Source organism: Oreochromis aureus, linkage group 11 (genome assembly GCF_013358895.1).
Source record: "Oreochromis aureus strain Israel breed Guangdong linkage group 11, ZZ_aureus, whole genome shotgun sequence".
Taxonomy (NCBI): domain Eukaryota; kingdom Metazoa; phylum Chordata; class Actinopteri; order Cichliformes; family Cichlidae; genus Oreochromis; species Oreochromis aureus.
In genome coordinates this window covers 15,789,339-15,812,682 of record NC_052952.1, presented here as the reverse complement: position 1 = coordinate 15,812,682, position 23,344 = coordinate 15,789,339, and the positions used below count along the sequence as shown (strand labels likewise).

General features: G+C 40.6%; 1 protein-coding gene across 2 annotated transcripts; it reads left to right on the top strand.

Annotated features, from left to right (window-relative positions):
• Positions 1 to 8,386: 8,386 nt before the first annotated feature.
• On the top strand, positions 8,387 to 16,752 carry LOC116331030 (chemokine-like receptor 1). Of its 2 annotated transcripts, XM_039619948.1 has the most exons (3): positions 8,387 to 8,730; positions 9,079 to 9,145; positions 12,863 to 16,752. In XM_039619948.1, exon 3 carries the CDS (start codon positions 12,874 to 12,876, stop codon positions 13,885 to 13,887), a length of 1,014 nt encoding a protein of 337 aa, XP_039475882.1. In that variant the 5' UTR covers positions 8,387 to 8,730; positions 9,079 to 9,145; positions 12,863 to 12,873; the 3' UTR covers positions 13,888 to 16,752. The 2 variants fall into 2 exon arrangements, with proteins under 2 accessions (XP_039475882.1, XP_039475881.1); XM_039619947.1 differs by lacking the exon at positions 9,079 to 9,145.
• The last annotated feature ends 6,592 nt before the right edge of the window (positions 16,753 to 23,344 follow it).

Genomic DNA, 23,344 nt, shown 5'->3' with positions numbered 1-23,344 from the left:
CCCAGTGTCTCCCTCTTTGAAGTTCTCCAAGTTTCCGCTCTTGATGGCAGCCCCCTAACTACTGTTACTCACCGCACTAAGAAAATTACGCTCACTCTCTCCGGCAACCACTAAGAGCAGATCAGCCTTTTTCTCTTTAAATCACCTGATACACCCTTGATGCTAGGCTATCCTTGGCTTCAACAACACAATCCACAGATCAACTGGGCTAGGGGGAGCACTGGCAATTCCGCCAGAGTATCATGATTTGGCCCAGGTATTCAGCAAAGAGAATGCCTCCTCTCTCCCGCCCCACCGGCCGTATGACTGTGGGATTGATCTGATCCCTGGCACCCCCTTGCCCACTAGTCAGCTTTACAACATTTCCAAGCATGAGCGAGAATCCATGGAACGTTACATCACTGATTCATTGGCAGCTGGTATAATTGGACCCTCCACGTCGCCCTTGGGTGCAGGGATCTTCTTTGTCGAGAAGAAGGATAAGAAGCTTCGGCCTTGCATAGATTTTCGGGGACTGAATAAGATCACAGTAAAGAACAAATATCCCTTAACTTTGCTTGTGTCTGCCTTTGAACTTCTCCAGGGTTGTCCATGCCTGCCCGGCCGGCCCCAAGGCTACATGTATTTTTTGGTTTTCTCTCTCTGTCTCTCTCTCCCTCTCTGCCTGGGCGGAGCTCACTGTGGGCTCCCGCCCTTGGCCCACACACCTGACAACAATCAGCTGTCATCACCTAGGAGCACTATTTGAGGCTGGAACACAGATCCTCTCGTCGCTGGATGATTGTACTACAGACGTTAGTGATTCTTCCAGCTTCTGTGAACCTGTGCTTTGTGATTCGTGATTTGTGAGTGACTTCCCTTTCTTCTACTACAGACTTTCCTCCCCGGACCTGTGACCTCCCTGCCGTGTGAACGTGTGTGAGTTTGGGCAAGAATACGTGAGCGAGTGTGAGAGAGCTTCCCCGTGATTCCCTGGAGTTTGGATTTCCCTTCACTATATATATCGTGCACTGGTGCTCTAAATAAACTGTTTTTGGAGACGTCTAACCACTCTGCGCTTGAGTTCCTACTACCAGATTCTTACAAGGGTGCCACGATCTTTTCCAAGCTTGACCTACGTAATGCTTACCACGTGGTGCAAATCCACGGGGGTGATCAATGGAAGACGGCGTTTAACACCCATGTTGGGCATTTTGAATATCTAGTGATGCCATTTGGTCTCACCAATGCCCCTGCCGTTTTCCAACCCCTGATTAATGATGTATTGCGAGTGCGACTTCCATGTACAAACAGTCTCATTCCTTGGGTTCATTGTCGAGCAGGGCCGCTGCGCGCGGATCTGGCGAAGGTCAAGGCAGTGGTGGAGTGGCCGGAACCCCAGACCCACAAAGAGTTGCAGAACCTGGGGTTCGCTAACTTCTACACGCGCTTTATTCGCAATTTCAGCAAGATCGCCTTGGCGTTGACTGACCTCACTTCTCCCAAGTTGCCATTTCAGTGGTCTCCAGGCACCCAGCAGGCATTCAAACAGTTCAAGCACCTGTTTTCGTCGGTGCCGGTGTTGGTACAGGCTGACCTCAACCGTCCTTTCTTTGTGGAGGTTGACACTTTGGATTTAGGAGTAGATTCAGGAGTTGGATTCAGAACTAGAGGCCGTCCTCTCGCAACAAGTGGAAGGTAAAATGCACCCGTGTGCCTTTTTCTCCCAGCGTTTGTCTTCCGCAGAACAAAATTATGATGTCGGAGACCAGGAGCTGCTCGTAGTAAAGCTGGCCCTGGAGGAGTGGCGGCATTGGCTGGAAGGGAGCAAGTACCCCATGGTGGTGTGGACCGACAATAAGAACTTGGCATACCTCCAAGCGGCGAAGCGGCGAAGTGCCTCAACGCTCGGTAAACCAGGTGGGCCCTGTTTTTCACTCGTTTCAATCTCACCATCACATACAGAACATGGTCCCGCAATGCCAAAGCACATGCACTATCACGCCAGTTCACACCGGAGTCAGGTGATGATGGGAAGAACATGTTCATCCTGCTTTCCTCATGTTTTGGTGGTGCATTGACTTGGGAGATAGGGTCATCAGGGACGCTCAGCGGCAGGAGGCTGACGCAGGTACAGGCCCGGAGGGGAAGCTGTTTGTTCCTGCGTTGGTCTGGAGTAAGGTGCTCCAGTGGGCCCACACTGCATGATTCACCTGCCAGCCGGGTAAGAACCGCACCGTCAAATTCCTTTAGCGATCGTTCTGGTAGACCACTCTGTTGCAGGATGTTGGAGAGTATGTGGTGGCCTGTCCTGTGTGTGCTCAGAACAAGACGCCAAATTCACCGCCCCCTACGTCTATTGCCTGTACCCAAGCGTCCCTGGTCGCACTTTGCACTGGACTTTGTCACGGGACTGCCTCCATCCTCATGTAACACTGTTGTACTTACCATCGTTGACTGGTTTTCCAAGGCTGTCCATTTTGTGGCTCTACCGAAGCTTCCACCTGCCCTAGAGACTGCTCGACTACTCACCCAGCACGTGTTCCAGCTCCACGGCATCCCCCACGATGGGGGTCCCCAACGGGTTGGGGACCGCTGCACTATATTACTCTGTTTGTGTCGGGGGACCCGATCCTTGGGGTAAACCAATTTTTGGTGCAGCATGTTTTGGGGTTTAAAAGCCACAGAGTTGGTGTTTAGAAAAAATACATCACAATTGTTCCAATATTTCTGACACAAAGGGGATCACTAAGGGTTTTCGCTTAGGTAGCAGTTGTTCTTCTCTCCTGGATCAGCTGGAGCTTTTTTTTTTAGGCCCATTGCTCATTCAGTGGTGCTAGTTTCAGTCATTGTGCAAATGTACTGTTTATAAGGTTGGGGAAACCTGCAGTCGAGACTGAAGTTGTTACTTGGATGAGAGATTAAACATTTCTCCGACTGAAAACTCTACGTCCACATCAACAGAATCAACCTTTTGGAATCATGAAGGACATCAAATATCCATCACCAGTAGCTAGAAATGATGCCTTTTTTACAATGAGCTATCAGACAAGCTATCACAATGATATGAAAACATTATTTTTGTTATTTGGGTTTGTTTTTTGTTATTTACCAAGAGCAAAGCAGAAGACCATCAGATTAAGGTGTTTCATTCACCTGAAATATCCTGGAATTCTTCCTGCCTGGGCCTTAATGTGAGTATCATTCTCCAACTCGCAATTAAATGACGCAAAAGAGACTTGCACACCTGTCCCTGATGAATGTCCTCACAAACAACACGTTGGACATCAGCGCGCCTGTTGACAAAATATATCCTCTAACCTCAGCATTAAGTCACATTTGGAGTATTGGCTGTAACTCTGCCCCTGGACAAAGGTAACACTTTGGCTTATTATGAGATGCCACTGAGCCATTTAACGTAGTTAAAGTAGTTTGTGACTGAAATACATGTACTTCGTGTGAGAAGACAGATGCATAAAGTACAGGAAACATGAAAACAGGACTATCCTGCTCACAGTCAGAAACCCTGGAGGATCTGTAGCTACGACCAACAGAAAAAATAGACCAGACAAAGATTCTTATCTCTGAAGAGCTCCTAAATCCGAAAACATTTTACAGCATATCTACAGCTGTTGTCTCAAGTTTACGTCTTAGGATCCTTCGACGGCCGGGTAGAACTGAAGTGAGCGGCTGTGTAATTGCCTCCAAATATGGCATTTGAAGCATCCTTCCCCTGAATTTGGACACAGCCATAGTAGTGTTGGATAAGCAGAAGTATATGTCTGTAGCTAAAGAGGTAGTGATACCGAATGACAGCAACATCAGGAAGAAGGAACACGAAAAGCTTGAGAAGTACCAAGAGCTCGGAGAAGAACTTGAGAAGATGTGGAGGGTGAAGGTAACAGTGGTCCCAGTTGTAATTGGAGCACTCGGTGCAGTGACTCCCAAGCTAGGCGAGTGGCTCCAGCAGATCCCAGGAACAACATCCGAGATCTCTGTCCAGAAGAGCGCAGTCCTAGGAACAGCAAAGGTACTGCACAAGACCACATGGACTTTCTTTTCAAAACGATGGGGATTGTAACTACCACATTTAATGGCCACGATGTAGGTTAAGTGATACTTTTTTGCAGCAGTATTGTCACGCCGCGCGTAGCAGACGTGTGGAATGTAGATAAGGACCCAAGATGCGGACTGCTAAGTAGTGAGCGAGCTTTATTAACAAGAGGTGAAATACAACACAACAGGAAGGAGGGGGGGCGAGGAACAGAACAGAAAATACTCTAAACTGGGAAAACTAAAACTAAACACAAAACCAGAACACGAGCGAGGGTACCTTGCAGGGAGATCAACGCGAGAGACTGCACAGGAGGACTGAGGGGAAAAGACACAGACGAACCAGCAATCACTAAGACAAAAGACACGACTAAAATACACTCAGAGAACACAGGGAGATTACACACAGGTGGGGGACACAGCTGGGAGAGATTAACATGACGAGACAAGGGAGGCAAACTGAAAACACTCACATCAGACGCAGACCTTCACAATAAAACAGGAAACACATACACACAAAGACACAGACTAGGAAACGCAGACTTAACACAGGAGTAGACGGCAGAACGGAATAACACTAAACAGGAGGAAGAACAGAACCAAAATGACACTAATAGAAAACACAAAACGCTGGGTCAAAAGGACCCAGGATCATGACAAGTATATGATTATATTGCCATAACTGTCTTTATCAATTCAATTTCAGATACACTGAAACTTCTTATTTATATACACCGCGTTCCAAATTATTATGCAAATTGTGTTTAAGTGGCATAAAGATTAAATAAATTGTTTGTCAATTAAACTCATGGATGGAATTGTGTCTCAGGGCTCTTTGGATCACTGAAATCAATCTCGGACACCTATGATCATTAGTTTGCCAGGTGAGCCCAATTAAAGGAAAAACCACTAAAGAAGGATGTTCCATATTATTAAGTAGACCACCATTTTCAAGAAATATGGGAAAGAAAAAGGATCTCTCTGTTGCTGAAAAGCTTGAAATAGTTGAATGCCTTGGACATGTAATGAAACCATAGATATTTCACAAAAACTTAAGCGTGATCACAATAATGTTAGGAGATTTGTGGCTGAGTCAGAACACACATGGGTTTGTGCAGATAAAGGGACAATGACGAAGGTTTCTGCCAGACAAATACATCAGATTAGGGGGGCAGCTCCTAAAAGGCCATTGCAAAGCAGCAAACAGATATTTGAAGCTGCTGGTACTCTGGAGCCCCGCGAACGTCAAGGTGTAGGATCCTCAAGAGACTTGCAGTTATGCATAAACCTTCTATTTGGCCACCACTAACCAATGCTCACAAGCAGAAACAGCTGCAGTGGGCCCAGAACTACATGAAGACTAGTTTTCAAACAGTCTTGTTTACTGATGAGTGCCATACAACCCTGGATGGTCCAGATGGATGGAGTGGTGGATGGTTGGTGGATGGCCACCATGTCCCAGCAAGGCTGTGACATCAGCAAGAAGGTGGTGGAGTCATGTTTTGGGCTGGAATCATGGGGAGAGAGCTGGTCCGGCCCTTTAGAGTCCCTGAAGGTGTGAAAATGGCCACTGCAAAGTATGTGGATTTTCTGAATGACCACTTTCTTCTATGATAGAAAAAGAAGAACCATGCTTTCTGCAACAAAATCATCTTCATTCTAGACAATGCACCATCTCATGCTGCAAGGAATACCTCTGCATCATTGGCTGCTATCGGCATAAAAGGAGAGAAACTCACCGTGTGGCCCCCATCCTCCCCTAACCTCAGTCCTATTGAGAACCTTTGGAGCATTCTCAAGCAAAAAACTATGAGGGTGGGAGGCAGTTCACATCCAAACAGCAGCTCTGGGAGGCTATTATGACATCCTGCAAAGACATTCAAGCAAAAACTCATAAGTTCTGTGGGTGCAAGAACTGTGAAACTGCTATCAAATAAGGGGTCCTATGTTAATATGTAACTTGATCTGTTAAGATGTTTTTGATTGAAATAGCTTTTGATTTCAGTAAATATGATCTCCTAATGCTGCAAATTCAACAAATGACCATTTTCAATTCTCTACAATCTTTAAATTTTTTGAAACTCTGTGTGCATAATAATTTGGAACAGTGCATTTTAAGTTTTTTATTTTTGAAAAACATACTGTTTTCATTGGGAGGTTTGTTCAGTAATATTTGAATTATACTCTAGTGGTTGATGACTATAAAATTATGATGACTGTCATTTGAATAGACTATTTAGGAAAATCAGAGAAAAATATCATTTGCATAATAATTTGGAACACGGTGTAGTATGAAAGATGAAACCAGGACAGTGCTGCCCACAGTCAGACAGGTGGTTGTCGAATTACATCACAAGGAAAACAAGAAAGCAGAGCACACAAACCAGAGGAAGGGTCTCATTTCTGAAGATAGCATGAACACCATACAGAAACTGAATTTAAATTGCTCTTTAGCATGAGACATGAAAACAGGAAAAAGCTGCCCACAACCACCAAACCAAATGACCTTGATGTCTCTGATTAGGGCAGAAATAATAAAGCCTGTTTGAGATAAGGCTGCCACAGAAAAACAAAAAGCAGCCATAAAGGGAATGACAGAACCACACTTCTTAAAGCAGCCTGAGTCCCCAGGAAATTCTGAGCAAAGTCCCACACACAGCTGCTCTAGCCAGGCAACTTTACAAGCAGACACTTCAGTGAGCTGTCTGAAGCAATTCGCCGCAAACAAATGCTGTGGGCAACCCCTGTAAGCAAAACACTATAAGTGAATACCACTGATAAAGTCCAATGATATAAGGAAATCATATATTATATATTTTATTGGGTTCACTACTTATTCTGGAAAGTAAAAACCACAGCGATTTAGAGGTTATTAAAACATGTTCAAAATTGGCAAATTACTTACCTCATAAATCATGACACGCCACTCTCACTGGTATCAGTATTGGTTTTGGCAATGCCTGTCTTTTATTTACATGGTATCAGATTGACACCAAAAATTGTGGAGTTGCATACCACTAACAGTTACTTTATTTTACACTCCCCAGGTGAAAACCTGATAACAGCAGACAGTGTCACACACCAGTCAGCCAAGAACAGTGAAGAAGGTTTAATGGAAGACACAAACATTTATGCAGAGAAGGCAGTGAACAACCTGCCCACCAGCTGAAATTAATTCACACAGCTTAATAAAGAGGACAGCATTTGTGCAGAGATCATATCATTGTGCCACTGAAGCTGACCAGACTGTAGCTAACTCACAATGTACTTTCAAATGCAACACCTTTATCAGCTTAACGATATTAGCAAGCAAACAACAGTTATGCAGTTTGTCACATAGTGCAAGTCAAAGATCCAGCTGCTGCATTTCCGGGGAGAGAAAAGTGCAAGATAGCTTCACCCAAAGATGGAGAAAGATGTAAGAAAGACAGGAGAAAAGAGGTTATATTGAAAGATAAGAACTTCTTAGTTACATGTGATAAAGTGGAAACCTATCCTCATTTTAAAATCATATAAGATCTGTATATGGTGTTAAGTTATGTTTTTCTTTTATAGTGTGAAACGCCTTGTAATACAGATTGAGGTGTATACTTTGTGCTCTTCAAAGTTTGCATGAAACTACTCAGCAGTTGTGGCGATTCTGAGCAAAATAAGCAGGTTTGTGTGGATTACAATGTGAATTTCCAGCAAAGCAGTGTGTTGGGCTGCTGTATTCATGTTTAGTTTTATGTTGAATCATGTGTAGCAGTGATTAAGCTGATGATGCTTAGATTAATTAACTGAATTCCATCTATAAACTGTGTGGTATAAACAGTATGCTGTCAGTCTAGTTATTGGAATAAGCCTGGGTAGAATAGGAAATATTGGATAACATCTTGCTGAATTCAGTAGTGTAAATCACAAAGAGCACTAAATCTCACAGCAACAGCAGCAGGTCAGCTGATCACAGCCTACACACAAAGAAAATCTATTGGAACGCACAAAGAAATATTGTGATTATAATATTTTTTCACTACACACAGCCGCTACAACTGATCTTCCTTTACCAAATCTTCTCCTGAGAAATCTCACTTTAACCCTTGATTGTACTCACTTTGTTTAGGTGTGGAAAAAACTTTGCATTCTCATGTACTAATTTTATCATATTAATATAGTAAACAGGTTCAGTTAGCTTTGCACATAAAATAGCTGGTAGAAATGTGTGTAGTATATGTAAAATCTGTACTTCTACTTAGGTAAAGAACGTTTATTCTTTGTGCCCCTCTGGTGCTGAATGAAAAAAGTGCACCATGTTTTGATGAGTTGTGAGATTTAGATGAGACGTGCACCAACACAATAGCAAATGTCTGTAGCAGTGAACCATACACAGAAACTATAGCAGTACTCACGAGGGAAACAGAAAATCTTTAGACCCCATCAGCGCACGGACGTCAGAGGAATTTTCCATAGATGCGCTATTTTCTGGAGGACTGATTAGCTAGTGGGCGGTGATTTCATAGCTATTAGCCTTTTAACTTGAACATACACTGCCCCGGAGGAAGTTGGATTCCCAGCAAAAGTTACAGTGGTCAGTGGTAATGTAAGAAGTGAATGGCTTTATGATGCTTAGCAGTGCAGGCTTCTGATCATCAAGACGGATCACTGATTGTTTAATTGACAGACGGAAGATGAAGACATCCGGTATCTTGAGCTGCTGAGGTAAATAAATTTCAATCACTTAAGTTAAGAAAAGCTATCGAGCTTTGGAAGAAGAGCATATGAATCACACGCGATTTGCCTAATTTACGGAAGCAATTTACTGCAAATTGTGTTAAACTTAATTCTGAAAAAGCAAAACTTATTTTGTGTCTCTTGCGTTTGTGATAGTTGCTGCTATGAATGTTCATTTATGTTTTACGCTTTAAGATGTACGTGCGTGGATGGCTCAAAGCTGTGAGCGCACAGTTGTATCTTTGGCTCTTATCCGTAGACCTTCTTCACCCTGGATTTTAGATAAGACCCTACATATTTATGAAACTTAATAATACAGGTGTTTCTCTGAAACAGGACACATAACTGAATTTGGAGCATCAGAGGGACGGGAAGAATCCCGATACACGACGCATATAAAGATGTGGGTTGCTTCACAGACCGCCAATTTTATTTTTTAGAGTGACCAGATGGTTTAGAGTTGTGCTTTTAGTCATATTTCTATGCAGCGATTTGAACAAAATGAAAGCACCTCTGCATTTTTTTTCTCGGCTGTGTGCGCACACAGAGTGAATTTCATTGACTTTTTAAATTCTTTCGAGTTTCCACTCCCAACGCTGGATTTTTTCAAAGTTGTTTCACTGTAAAATGAATATAAAATGTCAGAGACTGGGCCCTACATAAATAGGCCGTTTGGAGCTCAAACCCGGGACGTCTGCACCTATAAGCTGCCAGAGTTGATTTGTGTGGGTCGGACAAATTGCATTTAACGGTGTGCAAAAACTCCAGGATCTGTGGTAGTGATGTGCGATACCGCTGATTTCCTTTTCGATCCGAGTAACTCTGAAGGAAAATTCAGTTTGGTATCGGCAATACTGACCCGATACTGATACTTTGTACAAAAACTTAATGTGTTTGGAAAATCAAAATCAAAAGTATTATATTTCAAACTATACCTTCATAATAAATACAAGACATCTGAGTACTTGTTCTTGTTGTTTAATTATGAGGAATATATAACAGAAGTAAACCTGAAAATTCACTATCTAAATTAAATTAACAATCAACATCAAATATGACTGATTAAAAATAATAGCTCTGAGAAACATTTTACAGATGCATGTTATTATCTATGTTATGCATGAAATATTTTGAGTTGTATTTTTGAAAGCCAAAAATTTTATTGCAAGTATGCTATATATTTTAAACATACCTAGTCCATATAATCCACTTGAAATGCTCTACAATTTGAACGAATGAGAGTCTGTAGTTTTAAGGATGTGGGAAATTTCCATTACTTAAACAAATAAACAAAAACCTAAGCGTAGATGTGAGTTCCAAAATACAATGCTACACATCACCAAGAGTTCCACATTTTCTCTCTCTGTACCTGGATAGTGCCTGCCTGCAGCACCAAACAAGTCCAGAGCAATGTTTATCCCGCCCCAGCAGCATCTGTCCCTCCCTGATTTCCAGTTCACTTCGTCATAAGTTCATCATCATATGTGTTATCATTTACTTTTGTTTGTGTTTGAAAGGGTGTATCTGAAAATGGTCCATTCAGACTCAATGTCCCCCGTCTCCCTCGTAATGCTCTTACAGCTCTGCCAGAGGTGGGAGTTAAAAGCTCGCAGACCGGGCCTCTGTCAGGCATTCCCAATGCATTCTCACTCTATGTTCAAGGATACCAGGTCTTTCCAGCATCCTCCCCAGCCACTTGATTTAACTCACCACCAGGTGGTTATCAGTTGACAGCTCAACACCTCTTCACCTGAGTGTCTAGAACATACGGCCGCAGATCTGATGATATGATTACAAAATCAATCACCAGCCTGTGGCCTAGAGTGTCCTGGTGCCACTTGTACTTATGGACGCCCTTATGTACAAACATGGTGTTTGTTATGGGTAACCTGTGGTTTGCACAGAAGTCCAGTAACAGAACACCACACGGGTTAAGTTCTTGCAAGCCGTTCCTCCCAGTCGCAGCCCGTCTAGGTAGTCCAAGAAGGCCGGGTCATTTGGGCTATAAGCGCAGACAACAATCAGGACCCATTCCCAGACCTGAAGGTGCAGGGTACAAACGCTCTCTTCCACTTGGAAAAACCCCAATGTATAGGCAGCAAGCCAAGCAGATACTAGGATAACCACCCCAGCCTGCCGCCTCTCATTAAGGGCAACTCCAGACTGAGACAGAGTCCAGCCCCTCTCTAGGAGACTGGTCCCAGAGCCCAAGCCTGCGTTGAAGTGGGCCCGACTATAGAGCCGGTACCTCTCAACTTTGCACACCAACTCAATGGGATTAAGGCTCCTTCCCCACCAGAGAGTTGACATTCCATGTCCCAATTGTTAGTCTTGGTAGCTGGGGTTCAGTCCACCAGGGACACATCCTGGCCGCTGCCGAGTACACACTGCTCCTGACCCCTACAAAGACAACTATTTGATGAAATGTATTCCCTAATGAAGTGTAATCCATCATTGTAAATTTAAATGTTACTAGGAAATGATCAGACGAAAGGAGGTTTTAAAGAAGTTACAGTTACAGTTAAATGTTCAAGGTTCTTTATTTGTCACATGCATAGTTATACAAGTATAACACACAGTGAAATGTAACCTGACACGCTCCTCGACTTGTGCAAAAAGGGGGGGGTAGAGGAAGAACATTATATATATTACATATACATTAGGTGAATGTGCAGTAGTAGCATGTATGCAGCAAGCAGGTGAATTCTGTACATTAGGTGAATTAAATAAGAATAGACAATCTGACTATTTTACAGAGTAGACAATCTAAATATATTTAAAATTACAGGAATTTGAAATGTACAATTATAGATAATGTGGGAGGGCGGGTGTGTGTGTGTGTGTGGGGGGGGGTCTCTCTGTCCTTGCCCGTATGACGCGGAACCTTCTACTGGATTGCAGAAGTTGGAACAGTTTGTTGCCAGTATTGGGACGGGTCCTTCAGTATCTGCGCTGCTCTAGTCCGGCATCTCCTGGTGTAGGTGTCCTGAAGCGGGGGAGAGCAATCCTGCAGCAGCGTTCTGTTGTACGGATCACTCTCTGAAGAGCTTTTTTGGTCCTTAACACAGCTGTTCCCAAACCAGGATGTGATGTTCTGTGTGAGGATGCTCTCCACAGCGCCTGTGTAGAAAATCCTGAGGATCTTTGGAGAGACCCTGAACTTCCTCAGTTGTCGTAGGTGGTACAGGCGCTGCCTAGCCTTTTTGGTCTGGACCTGAATGTGGGCAGACCATGTCAGGTCTGAGGAGATGTGGACACCGAGATACTTGAAGGACTGCACCCTCTACACTGGAGCTCCATTGATGATAATGGGCTTGTAGTCTCTGTGCTGACTCCTTCTGAAGTCCAGCACCAGCTCCTTGGTCTTGCCAACGTTCAGCTGGAGATGGTTGTCCTGGCACCATGATGCCAGATTCTTTACTTCGTCCATGTAGGCCGCCTCATCGTTGTTGGAGATGGCATCCAACACCACCATCAACCAACTTCACAATGGTGTTGGAGCCATGGGTGGCCATGTCATATGTCAGAAAAGGATCCAGAGTGATGTTAAAGCGGTGGGGGAGTTCTTTTACATTTTGAGAGAAGCCAATTGGGTCTAATAATAGATTAAATGCCATGCTGAAGCTGTCATTTTCAATATTTACATGAATGAATAAAGCACATGAAGATTAGAGCATAAAATAAGGCATTATCTAAAAGTTTGTCATCGAATGGCTTACACAGATAAACTACAGAACAGTACCACTAGGTGTTGTATTAGGAAGTGATACTGTACTGCAGAGAGAGCCAACAGATGAGAGAATACATTGGATAACTTTAACTGATTTTAATTGTTTACATCAACTCATGAATTGAAATCATCGCTGCTCTTCTTGAGGTTATTTTGGGCTCATCAGTGTTGTAATCTACATCCACTTTACTACCTCAATCTAAACACTCAACATTATTTGTGTTGTTTTAGCAACATATGTTTTAAGTGCTTATATCAACAGGATTCATTTTCTTTGTAATTTGTATTTGACATCAAGTAGTGATGTAAGGGTAATTAAATTGAGTATAAAAACTAAAACTGACTTTGGCATACATTAATACTGTTCTTTTTTTTATGTTAATACCGCAGGTCTCAAGAAAATGATGGAGATGACCAACAGTAACTCAACCAACAACTCTTGCATTCACATCAGTACAACTACTCCTGAGATTAGAAAGTCTCTCATCACTGTGTCTATCATTTTTCACTTCCTGATATTTCTCCTTGGTGTGCTTGGGAATGGACTGGTTATCTGGGTGACCGGGTTCAAGATGAAGAAAACAGTAAACACAGTTTGGTATCTCAACCTTGCTGTGGCCGACTTCATCTTTGTAGCATTTCTACCCCTCAATGTAATAAACCTTGCTTTAGACTTCCACTGGCCTTTTGGCAACTTCATGTGCAAGCTCAACACCATGGTACTTATTCTGAACATGTTTGCCAGTGTCTACATTCTGGTGGTGATCAGTACAGACAGATGTGTGTCTGTAGTGTGGCCCGTCTGGGCTCAGAACAACCGAAATGTACGTAAGGCCTTGTTTGTGACTCTGGGTGTTTGGGGGGTGGCTTTGATGATCGGCTTTCCATATTCCATCATCATGGACACAGAGCAAGCGTGTGAGAATGAAAACAAAACTCTCTGCTTGAACAGCTACGCTATTTCTGATGACTATAATGCAGAATCTCCCAATATACTGCGACAATTTCGTTATCCACCCATTATCATCGCCCGCTTCCTTGTGCTTTTTGCAGTCCCATTCTCTGTCATTGTCTCCTGTAACGCTGTAATAATCCATCATCTCAGAAGAAACCACACACTGGCAAGGAAGTCAGGTCGCCCCTTTAAGATCATTGTTGCCATTATCATCACATTTTTTCTGTGCTGGGCTCCCATTTACATTATGGATCTAATTGTGCTGGCGAAAGAAATGGACACTTCAAGTGGTGTCATTGGGATCCCTTTGGCCACCAATTTGGCCTTTCTCAATAGCTGCCTGAATCCACTGCTGTATGTGTTTGTGGGCAAAGATTTTAAGAAAGAAGTCTGCAAATCCATTCTAGCTGCAATGGAGACTGCCTTCCAGGAAGAGGAGAAACGCTCTCAGTTATACTAAGTCAGTTAGCACAAATACATTTCAGCTTTGAAAGCTGATGTGTAAGGTTGTTAATGACACAAAGAACCATAAGGAAACAATATTACTTCAGAGAAAATCTTTCTAGACCTGTGTTGTTTGATATATATAAAAAAAGGTTTAATAAATAATTATACCCATTTTGCTGCTCTTATAATGTTAATTTAATGGAAATTGCTAATGTTGTTTGTTTCTTAAGTCATACATTAAGTTTGTATTAAGTTTGTATCATTACAGAGCTGAAAGTGATTGTAAAATGTCACTTCCTGGAAAAAAAGAGTGAGTCAGTAATTTCAAAATAAGTATTACATATGTTTCTGTTTCTGGTTCATTTTACTGGTTCTTTTAACCTTTAACAAGTATGAGTTGGTTAAGTGTAAAGTGAAACTTTAAACACTATCTATTGAGTATAACCTGTTTGGTCTGTATGTTCATTTACAACAACACCATGTGAATAATTAGATTTTATAGTAATTATTTAGCATAACAGCTTATCTCCTATTAATGTTCTGTATAAGATCAATGCTATTATGTTATGTTTAACAAAGCAGCAGCTTTGTATAATTATTTAGTCTTTAGTTTTATATAGGCATATTCTTAAATATAACCTAAATCAAAATTCATGTCCTCAATTCCCCTCCTCACATTAATCTCTTCTTATATTTACATTTATTATAAAATATTTACTATTATATAGGACAGGGAGGTTGAACCAAGGTTTCTGTGTTCCAAGATTAACACTATGGCTGTGCTGTTGGGTACAATGAGACTAATACAGTATGAGGAATCGTAGGATTCTAAAGATAAACATTTAGTGTCCTAGTTACCATGGTACTGACTTAGAGTTTAGTCCTCTTTCTTTAGGTGTCTTTTGGGAACAAAAAGAGCATGTGTTTCCCTCATCCCAGAGTTAATCTTTTTACATTGTAGCCAAGGTTCTTGTGGAATGGCAGTTAAGTTTGAAAGAGACATCACCACCAACATATGGCTCCCATGTACACTCAGCAATGTGCCCATTACCACGAGATGTATTTACAAATATATACACATCCAAAGTTTGGAACAAGACACTATAAAGGCCAGATACTAAGATCACCTGACACTGGGTTGGAAGCTGCCTAGCTGACATACCAAGATACTTAGGTACCATTAAGGAATTACATCATTCTGAGCCATCCAAGCCATAGGTGGTCTTGGAGTCATGGTCTTTTCTGCACTGCACTGGGATCAGCATGTATTCACTAAAATGACCCACGGAAACCACTTTCATGCAGCAGAACCTGATAAAAGAGGATGGGTTAGTCCAAGGGGTCGCTGTGTTCATCTCTAAGAGGGAAGTGAAGCACCATAAAGACCAGACCCCTTAATTCTTAATTTAATTTGTAATTCAAATGATCTAAAAACTTGCTTAATTACCAGTAATTACGCTGTAATACCAAAGCATCAATTCAAAATTTTAAAGGAAAAATTTTAAAGGAAAGAAAAAACATATTGTACGGTCAGTAATTTGATGTACTTAACTTTAGCATATTTTAGAGGAATGGAAAGGGTGTCTTCATGTTACATACAGTTATTTTTTAGTGAATGTGATAATGATTGGAAATTTTGTTGTCCCATATTTGTCATGGTCAGTGTCTATGTGTTTTAGGGTTTCATCAATATTCTTTGATTTGGTGCCATTCATGGTTCTGGTTCTTTTAGTTGTTTTCTGCTTATGTTATATTTATAGTTTCTAGTCTGTAGTTTTCTGTCACTGTACCTTCCCTGTGTTCCAGGTTTCTCGTTTAGTTACTTTAGTCTCCATGATCCATGTCCCCTTTCTGTCTCCCCAGTCACTTATGTCCCCGTGTCTGTTTCTTCCCTGGTCACAGTCTAAAGCCTGCGTGTCTTAGTTTTTGTCCTGCTTCCTGTTTTATTTTGACACTCTCTCATCCTGTGTTCATTGTGTTCAGTTTTGCTTCCACTGCCCTGTTATGTTTAGTTCCTCCTGTGTTCCCCAGCTGCCACGTCTTTTCTGATCATCCTGCTGTGTATTTATAGTGTAAGTTTCCCTTTGTGTCTCACCTTCATGTTCCATGTACGTAGTGTTTTGTTGTTTCCCAGTTTTGGTTTTGCTAGTTTATTCTATGTCTCCCTTTTCTTTGAGTTTGTATTTTATGCAGCCAAAAATAAAAGGCTTGCTTTTTGTTCTACTCCGTCTCCACTCTCTCTCCTGTCTACACGGTCTGCCAGTGCAGACCTGACAATATTTGGTCAATTCTTTTGTTAGAGCAATTGAAATTATAATGAAATAACAGGAAACACACAGTCAGTAAAGAAACAGAGTCATTTGTCTTCAACTGTCCCATGTCACCTTTTCTTTATGTCTGATGTCCCAGAAAACTGCAGTCTCAAATCTGTAACAAACCCAGCTAATGGTGAAGCTTATTGATTTTGAGTCTGTGGTTTATGGAATACCTGCATAAACCACAGGAGTTCCTATTACAGACTTTCCAAAATGTCATTCACACAATTTCTTATCCTGATAAGAGGAAGCCACGTTTTATTAGACGTTCTGTTCCATTATGTTCCAGTTGTTGGTTTTCTTGAGAACTAATAATCACCTTTGTATTGACTGTGTCTCATTAGGTTTTAGAGAGACCTAATGTGTCCATCCACCATATATGCCCTATGAAATTCCAAGTTAACTTCTAGTATTATATATTGAAATGTTTCACAAAACCTATATTGTCAAAAGGAGACATATTTGCTTGCTTTCGTTAGTATTTTGTTTAATTGAAACTGTAATTATTATCGTTTTGGTTTTGTTCTGTGCTCCATCTTAATCATCACTACACATTTAAGACTTTTTTTCCCGTTCTTGACGTTGAGTTTATTCAGCATTCAGTATAATCATTTATGTTTGAAGTTATTTGGCATATTTCTATTTTTATCATTATTATTTTTATTATTATTAAAAGTTACTGAAAATAAACTGTCTTGGCTCCATCATTATAAGACCACAAGAACCTATGTCCAGCAGTTTTTACTGGTATTTAGAGTTTGTTTTCTTCTGGAAAAAGTAGAATTGTGAAAAATCTATCAAGTGCCCCAAAATAGCGTATGTAACTGCTTACAATGTAGATAGGTAAGCTTAAGCCATGCCAGCGTGTTTCAGGCCTTGGCTTTCATCACAAGCAAACACCAAAATATATAATGTAATATAGTTTGCTCTTTATTATACAAGTGTTGCTGGAGCTTAAACCTGTTACACAGAATACCTGAACATGTTTGCTAAACAGTACAATTTACCTGCTATTGTCTGGGGATATCCATGTCCCTGAGCATTTAATAGCAAACTACTGTTGCCAAATGTTTGCTCAAAGTAGTTGTCTGATTGCTGGGGATTCAGACTGGAGATCCAAATCACAACAACAGGTGACTGTTGTTGTGATCTGGTGCTATATTTAAAAAAATGAATTCAATAGAATAGAAACTATGTGAAATAATGTAATTTAAGAAAAACATTATAATATATGATTGTAAGATTAGCTGGAGAGACAGTATAGCTAGAAAGAAAGCTTGAACAAACTACTGATCAATTTGATCTAATGTAAGTAATTAAAGGACCTAAAAGAATTATTACTTTGGCAAGTACACACATTGGATTTGTGTTTAAATTCTCTCAGGTCTATTACTAAAGTATTTAAACCTGATTGCTGGATTGTCTGATCATAACCTGATACTGATAATTAGAGGTTATCTGGAATCCCCCAAATGAAGTAAGAATGCTTCAAAAATGCCATTCAGAAAATTACTTTAATAATTTGTTACTAGGAGTTGATTTGGATGAATGCAATCCAAATTTAACCAGACCACAAGAGAATACTACTGATATTGTTTCTATAAAGCTGGGATTAAAAATGTCTTTCTTGGTTAAATTATAATTTATTGGAATTGATGAAAGAACTGATAAAAGATTGGAACTGATGAAAAATCGAGATAATACACCAGATAATAATTTCTAATTATCCAATAACATAACACGCACTAATAGTACTGACCAGCAGAGGGAGATGTTTATATGCTAAACATTCCACAAATAACAGACATCAGTCCTGTGAAGTAAAAATCAGCCCAGAATTGCAACTTCTGAACTTCACCTAAGCTGTAAATCAAGAGTTTATACACACATAATTGCTGAAAGTTTTGTTCTTACTTCAAACGTATGTAATGTTATGATTTAGTGAAGCCAAATCATTCTGAATCATCAGCCTCCTGCAATTTGTTATTATTATCAATATATTATTTCCCCGGAGACACTCAATGTGCCTCAAGTAAGAAGAGGTACAGTGAGATTTTTGCTTATTTTCCTATAAATATGAAATATTAAAATAATAAAAATAACTCCATTGGTCACATATATATTGACATACTTCTGCATCATGAAACAATAAAACATCCACCGTGGCTTTCAAAGTTGCTTAAAAATATACTGCATAACAGCAGTGACAGCAGTAAAGAACTTCTGTCTATATTAAGGTGACCTGTACTATTGTGCACCCTTCTCCCACTGGTCTGTGGGTGCTTTCCAATAGCCCATTTTGTTGAGGAAGATTCCTGACTCAGAGATGTAACCTGGAAGTATCTATGTAAGTATCTATGTGGCGGCCATTTTAAGAGCTGTTCTAATTTTCCAAAACAAAAGAGCAACCAGCAACTATTCATTTGAATAATAAATTAAGATGTGAAACAAAGTTGAGCAGATCATATAAATGTTTATTGTAGCTGTATTTTCCATTCCACGCCATAACCTCCTGATATATTTATATAGCTTTCATAAATTTAACAAATGCAGTTTGTTAAATTCACCACACTGCAGCACTGCTGGAATAAAATCTACTTCTTGTTGAACTGCTTCCTTTGATAACGAACGGAGAATGCTATATCAGCTAAAGATTATGATCAGTGTTCATTAGTAAAGTCCTTTGTTGTACTGCAGTATTTAGGATTAATTTTTAAAATGAGTACAGGTCAGCTGGGATAAGTAATGGTTGGAGTGAATTTTATTGCTGTCATTGAAATCTTTAAGGTCAAATCCTTGACAACAGGAGGAAAGGAGTTACACAGGATCCCAGCAGTAAAATAGTTTTTAAAAAAATCTAATAACTTTATATGATATTTATAGAAACACACAGCCAGTAACAGAAGTGCAGATTAATGGCTAGAAAATCCAGTGTGAGCTCAGGTTTCACATAGGTGTTTCTCTCTGAAAACAGCACGGCAGCAGTCACTCACCCCCAATTGGTCATGTCAAATGGCCTTCCCTTCCCCAAGCTTCATTCTGCCAGAGGTTCCTTACTGTTCAAAGGGAGTTTTTCCTTCCCACTGTTACACAAGTGCTTGTTCATAGAGGGCTGTCTGATTGTTGGGGTTTCTCTGTAGGGGTCTTTACCCCTATCCACCTTTTTCCTAACTCCTTAGCAATTAGCAATGACCCAACAATGAAGTGTGTTTTTTCTCATCCTCTGAGCCAGGATGGGTTGGGAAGGTGCTCTCCACCCCTTTGGGTCGAGTTTGGGCCTTTTCACTCCCTGGCCAGATCACCTGGGTCTCATCATCCTCAGCAGTACAAATGGACTAGCTCTACCATCCAGTCTCCTCTAGATTATCTGCTAGATTATCTGCCTTTTAGAGTAGTAACCAGGTCCAGCTTAGTTGCTTCTTGTGTTCCTTACTTACCTGAGTTCTAAGGTAATCTCTCCTTGTGTTCCCAGCATGCAGTCCTCCTCTGGCCAAAAGAAGTGGTTCTCTGTTCATTAACTCAATTCAATATTATTTATATCGTGCCAAATCACAACAACAGTGTCCTCAAAGTGCTTAATACTTTAAGGCGTAAGTAGTGTAAGTAGTACAATAAAACCAAACAAACAAGAAAACACCCACAAACATTTCCAAAAATGTAGTGTTTTGTTTGTTTGTTTGTTTTTATTTCAAATATTGTATAACAAGACAAAACTGCAAACATGAATGCAAATTTTTTTTTCTCACTCTTAACTAACTGATGTCACAGTTGGCCTGGGGGCTGCTATGAAAACGTGGACCCAAAGAGACAGAAGCAGACACGAACAGACTGAGACGCAAAACACAGATTTTATTTACAAAAAGTCTGACAGGGAAATGTATGTGCAGGACAGAACTCAAGTGCTTAAAATGCTCACAGGAGGGAGGAAAACAGGTCACACAGTTGTAGGTCTTTTTATAGGCAGGTGGAGAGCTGCAGGTGTTTGGGTGAGCATCATTGACAGCTGTGGGGGGAGCTGAAAGATTGACCAGAGAATGTCCGACGATCCAAGGTGAGGGAGGCAAGAGGGCAGTTTTTACCTGTAATGCATGACAGCACTAAGCTATAGTTCAAATGGTGGCATAGACTCTGTTTTGCATTGTTTGGTATTTTATATGGGTATATGTTATATTAATTATATTTCTGATCTTTCTGAGTTACCTGGCCACTTATAAAATGTGTTCAATGTGCTGCCCATTGTGTTAGATTGTCAATGCAACCCTCTTCTCCCACTCTTCACACACTGATAGCAACACCGCAGGAGAAATGCCAGCACAGGCATCCAGTATCCGTAGTTTCAGGTGCTGCACATCTCGTATCTTCACACCATAGACAATTGCCTTCAGATGACCCCAAAGATAAAAGTCTAAGGGGGTCAGATCGGGAGACTTTGGGGGCCATTCAACTGGCCCACGACGACCAATCCACTTTCCAGGAAACTGTTCATCTAGGAATGCTCGGACCTGGCACCCATAATGTGGTGGTGCACCATCTTGCTGGAAAAACTCAGGGAACGTGCCAGCTTCAGTGCATAAAGAGGGAAACACCTCATCATGTAACAATTTTAAATATCCAGTGGCCTTGAGGTTTCCATTGATGAAGAATGGACCCACTATCGTTGTGCCCCATATACCACACCAAACCATCACTTTTGTTGTTCCAACAGTCTTGGAGGGATCCATCCAATGTGGGTTAGTGTCAGACCAATAGCGGTGGTTTTGTTTGTTAACTTCACCATTCACATAAAAGTTTGCCTCATCACTGAACAAAATCTTCTGCGTGAACTGAGGGTCCTGTTCCAATTTTTGTTTTGCCCATTCTGCAAATTCTGTGCGCCGATCTGGGTCATCCTCGTTGAGATGCTGCAGTAGCTGGAGTTTGTAAGGGTCCCATTTGTGAGTAGCTAATATCTGGGGATGTTCGACTAATCACCTTGTTGTTGAATTGTGCTATATAAATAAATAAAAATAATGCCACTCTCCAGTGACATGCGGCGAATGCTACGCTGTGGGCTCTTGCTGAATGAAGCTAGGACAGCCACTGATGTTTCTTCATTAGTGACAGTTTTCTTGCGTCCACATTTTGGCAAATCCAACACTGAACCAGTTTCACGAAACTTAGCAAGCAGTTTGCTAACTGTAGCATGGGAGATGGGTGCTCTCGTAGGGTGTCTTGCATTGAAGTCTGCTGCAATGACCCAGTTACTGCGTTCACCAGATATCAACACAATTTCGATCCGCTCCTCACGTGTTAACCTCTTCGACATGTCAATGGCTGTGCACAAAGAGAAACTTGTAAATAACTCATGACAGAATAAAGTTACGTTGAAACCAAGCACACCATTGTTTTTCTTGTGACATTACCAATAAGTTTGATGTGTCACATGGCCCTCTTCCTATTGAAAAAACAAAAGTTGTATCCAAGATGGCCGACTTCTAAATGGCCACCATGGTCACCACCCATCTTGAGGAGTTTGCCCCCTCACATATACTAACGTGCCACAAACAGGACTTTAATATCACCAGCGATTCCCATTTTATTACGCTGTATCCATATAAATGGCCCACTTTGTATAATCACCAGTTAAGTTAACCCCACTAACTGCATGTCTTTGGACTGTGAAAGAGCCCACACAAACACAGGGAGAACTAGAGCTAAATCCACATAGAAAGGTCAGATGGTTGATTTGAACCCAGGAGCTTCTTGATGTGAGGTAACAGTAATAAATACTATGACATTCAAGTTGAATTAAGATTTAAAAATAAGGTTAAAACTAACCCAGCAGGTGTAAGTTACATGTTTATCATCTAGTATTTACATTGCAGTAGGCAGACAAACTTCTTTAAATTTACTAATGATTTAGTAAAAAATAAATCTAAACTGATGTGAATTCAGTTCAGGGATATCAAATTAAAGCTCACAAGTAAGCTTTAGATAGCAGAGAAATATTTTTGGTCAGTTAAAATCTGATGTGGATGCTCATAGAGAATCATAGCAAAAACATCAGGAACACATGGAACAAGCTAAATAGTATGTTCGACTCTATGTTATTATGTCTTATTGCTTGTGGGTTTCCTCAAATTGATTTTGTAACTTTACACTGGTCAAAAACCAAAACGAGACAGCTAACTGTCGAAGTTATACGAGCAAGATTGCAAAACCGGATCTTAGCAGCCCCACACTGTTCCCCTGTCTTTTGCTTGCAGTGAAATTCTGCTTTTTTATATATTTATTTTTTAATTTTAGCTTGTGATGAGCACATTGACTCTCATTTTGCTCTCTTTTTTCTCCTTTCCTTTTTTGTTTTTATAAAGTTTAGCTTGACTTATATTAACCTGTCATACTTTGTTCCAGGGTTCTTCAAAAGTGGCTTCATCCACACCAACAACAGAGCTCTACTAAAGGTATGTAATCTTTCTTTCATAACTTCCAATTTTGATCTTGGAGAATTGTAAAATCATGCTGACATAACTCTGATCTAAATAATAACATAGGCTTATTTATTAAGATTATATAAGATAAACCACTGTATTTAACAGAAAGTGCTGCTTTTGTAAGGACAGTGACTTTGTAATATATTTTTTAACTATAGCTGTCAGAATTACAACTTCTCTAAACTCTATGGTGGTTAAAGTGATTTCCTGTGTTATGTCTGTGTCTAAATTAAAAAAAAAAAACATCAAACATAAATAAATAAATAAATAAGCTGAAGCATCTTATTTAAGAATAAGTTCTGTTTTTAAGGGAATACATGCAAATTGTGTTTTCTTTCCATAGTTGTTTCAAACTGCTGTGAAATTACAGCAACATGTTGTTAAGGCACAAAAATAGAAAATGTTCATGTTCTCAAGGCTCTTCAGGTTAGATGACTACAGTAACTTCACCAGTCACTGTGTTGGCAACAAGTGTGTCCTAGCCTTGCCAATTCCTTTGTAGTTACCCACTAAACACTGGATGTCCCATAGACATGCAAGTCATGTCTATATTGGGTCCGTCAGTCCATGACCAATTCTGGACGTCTATACAACATCCGAACTTGGTCCACAATTTGGACGTCAATATGACATTCAACATTTAAACTTTGGACTGGGTATTTTTTTGGGGATGAGAGGTGCA

Bases quoted from the DNA above. Each gene is read 5' to 3' on its own strand.
- LOC116331030 (XM_039619947.1), top strand. From the start codon at position 12,874: ATGATGGAGATGACCAACAGTAACTCAACCAACAACTCTTGCATTCAC.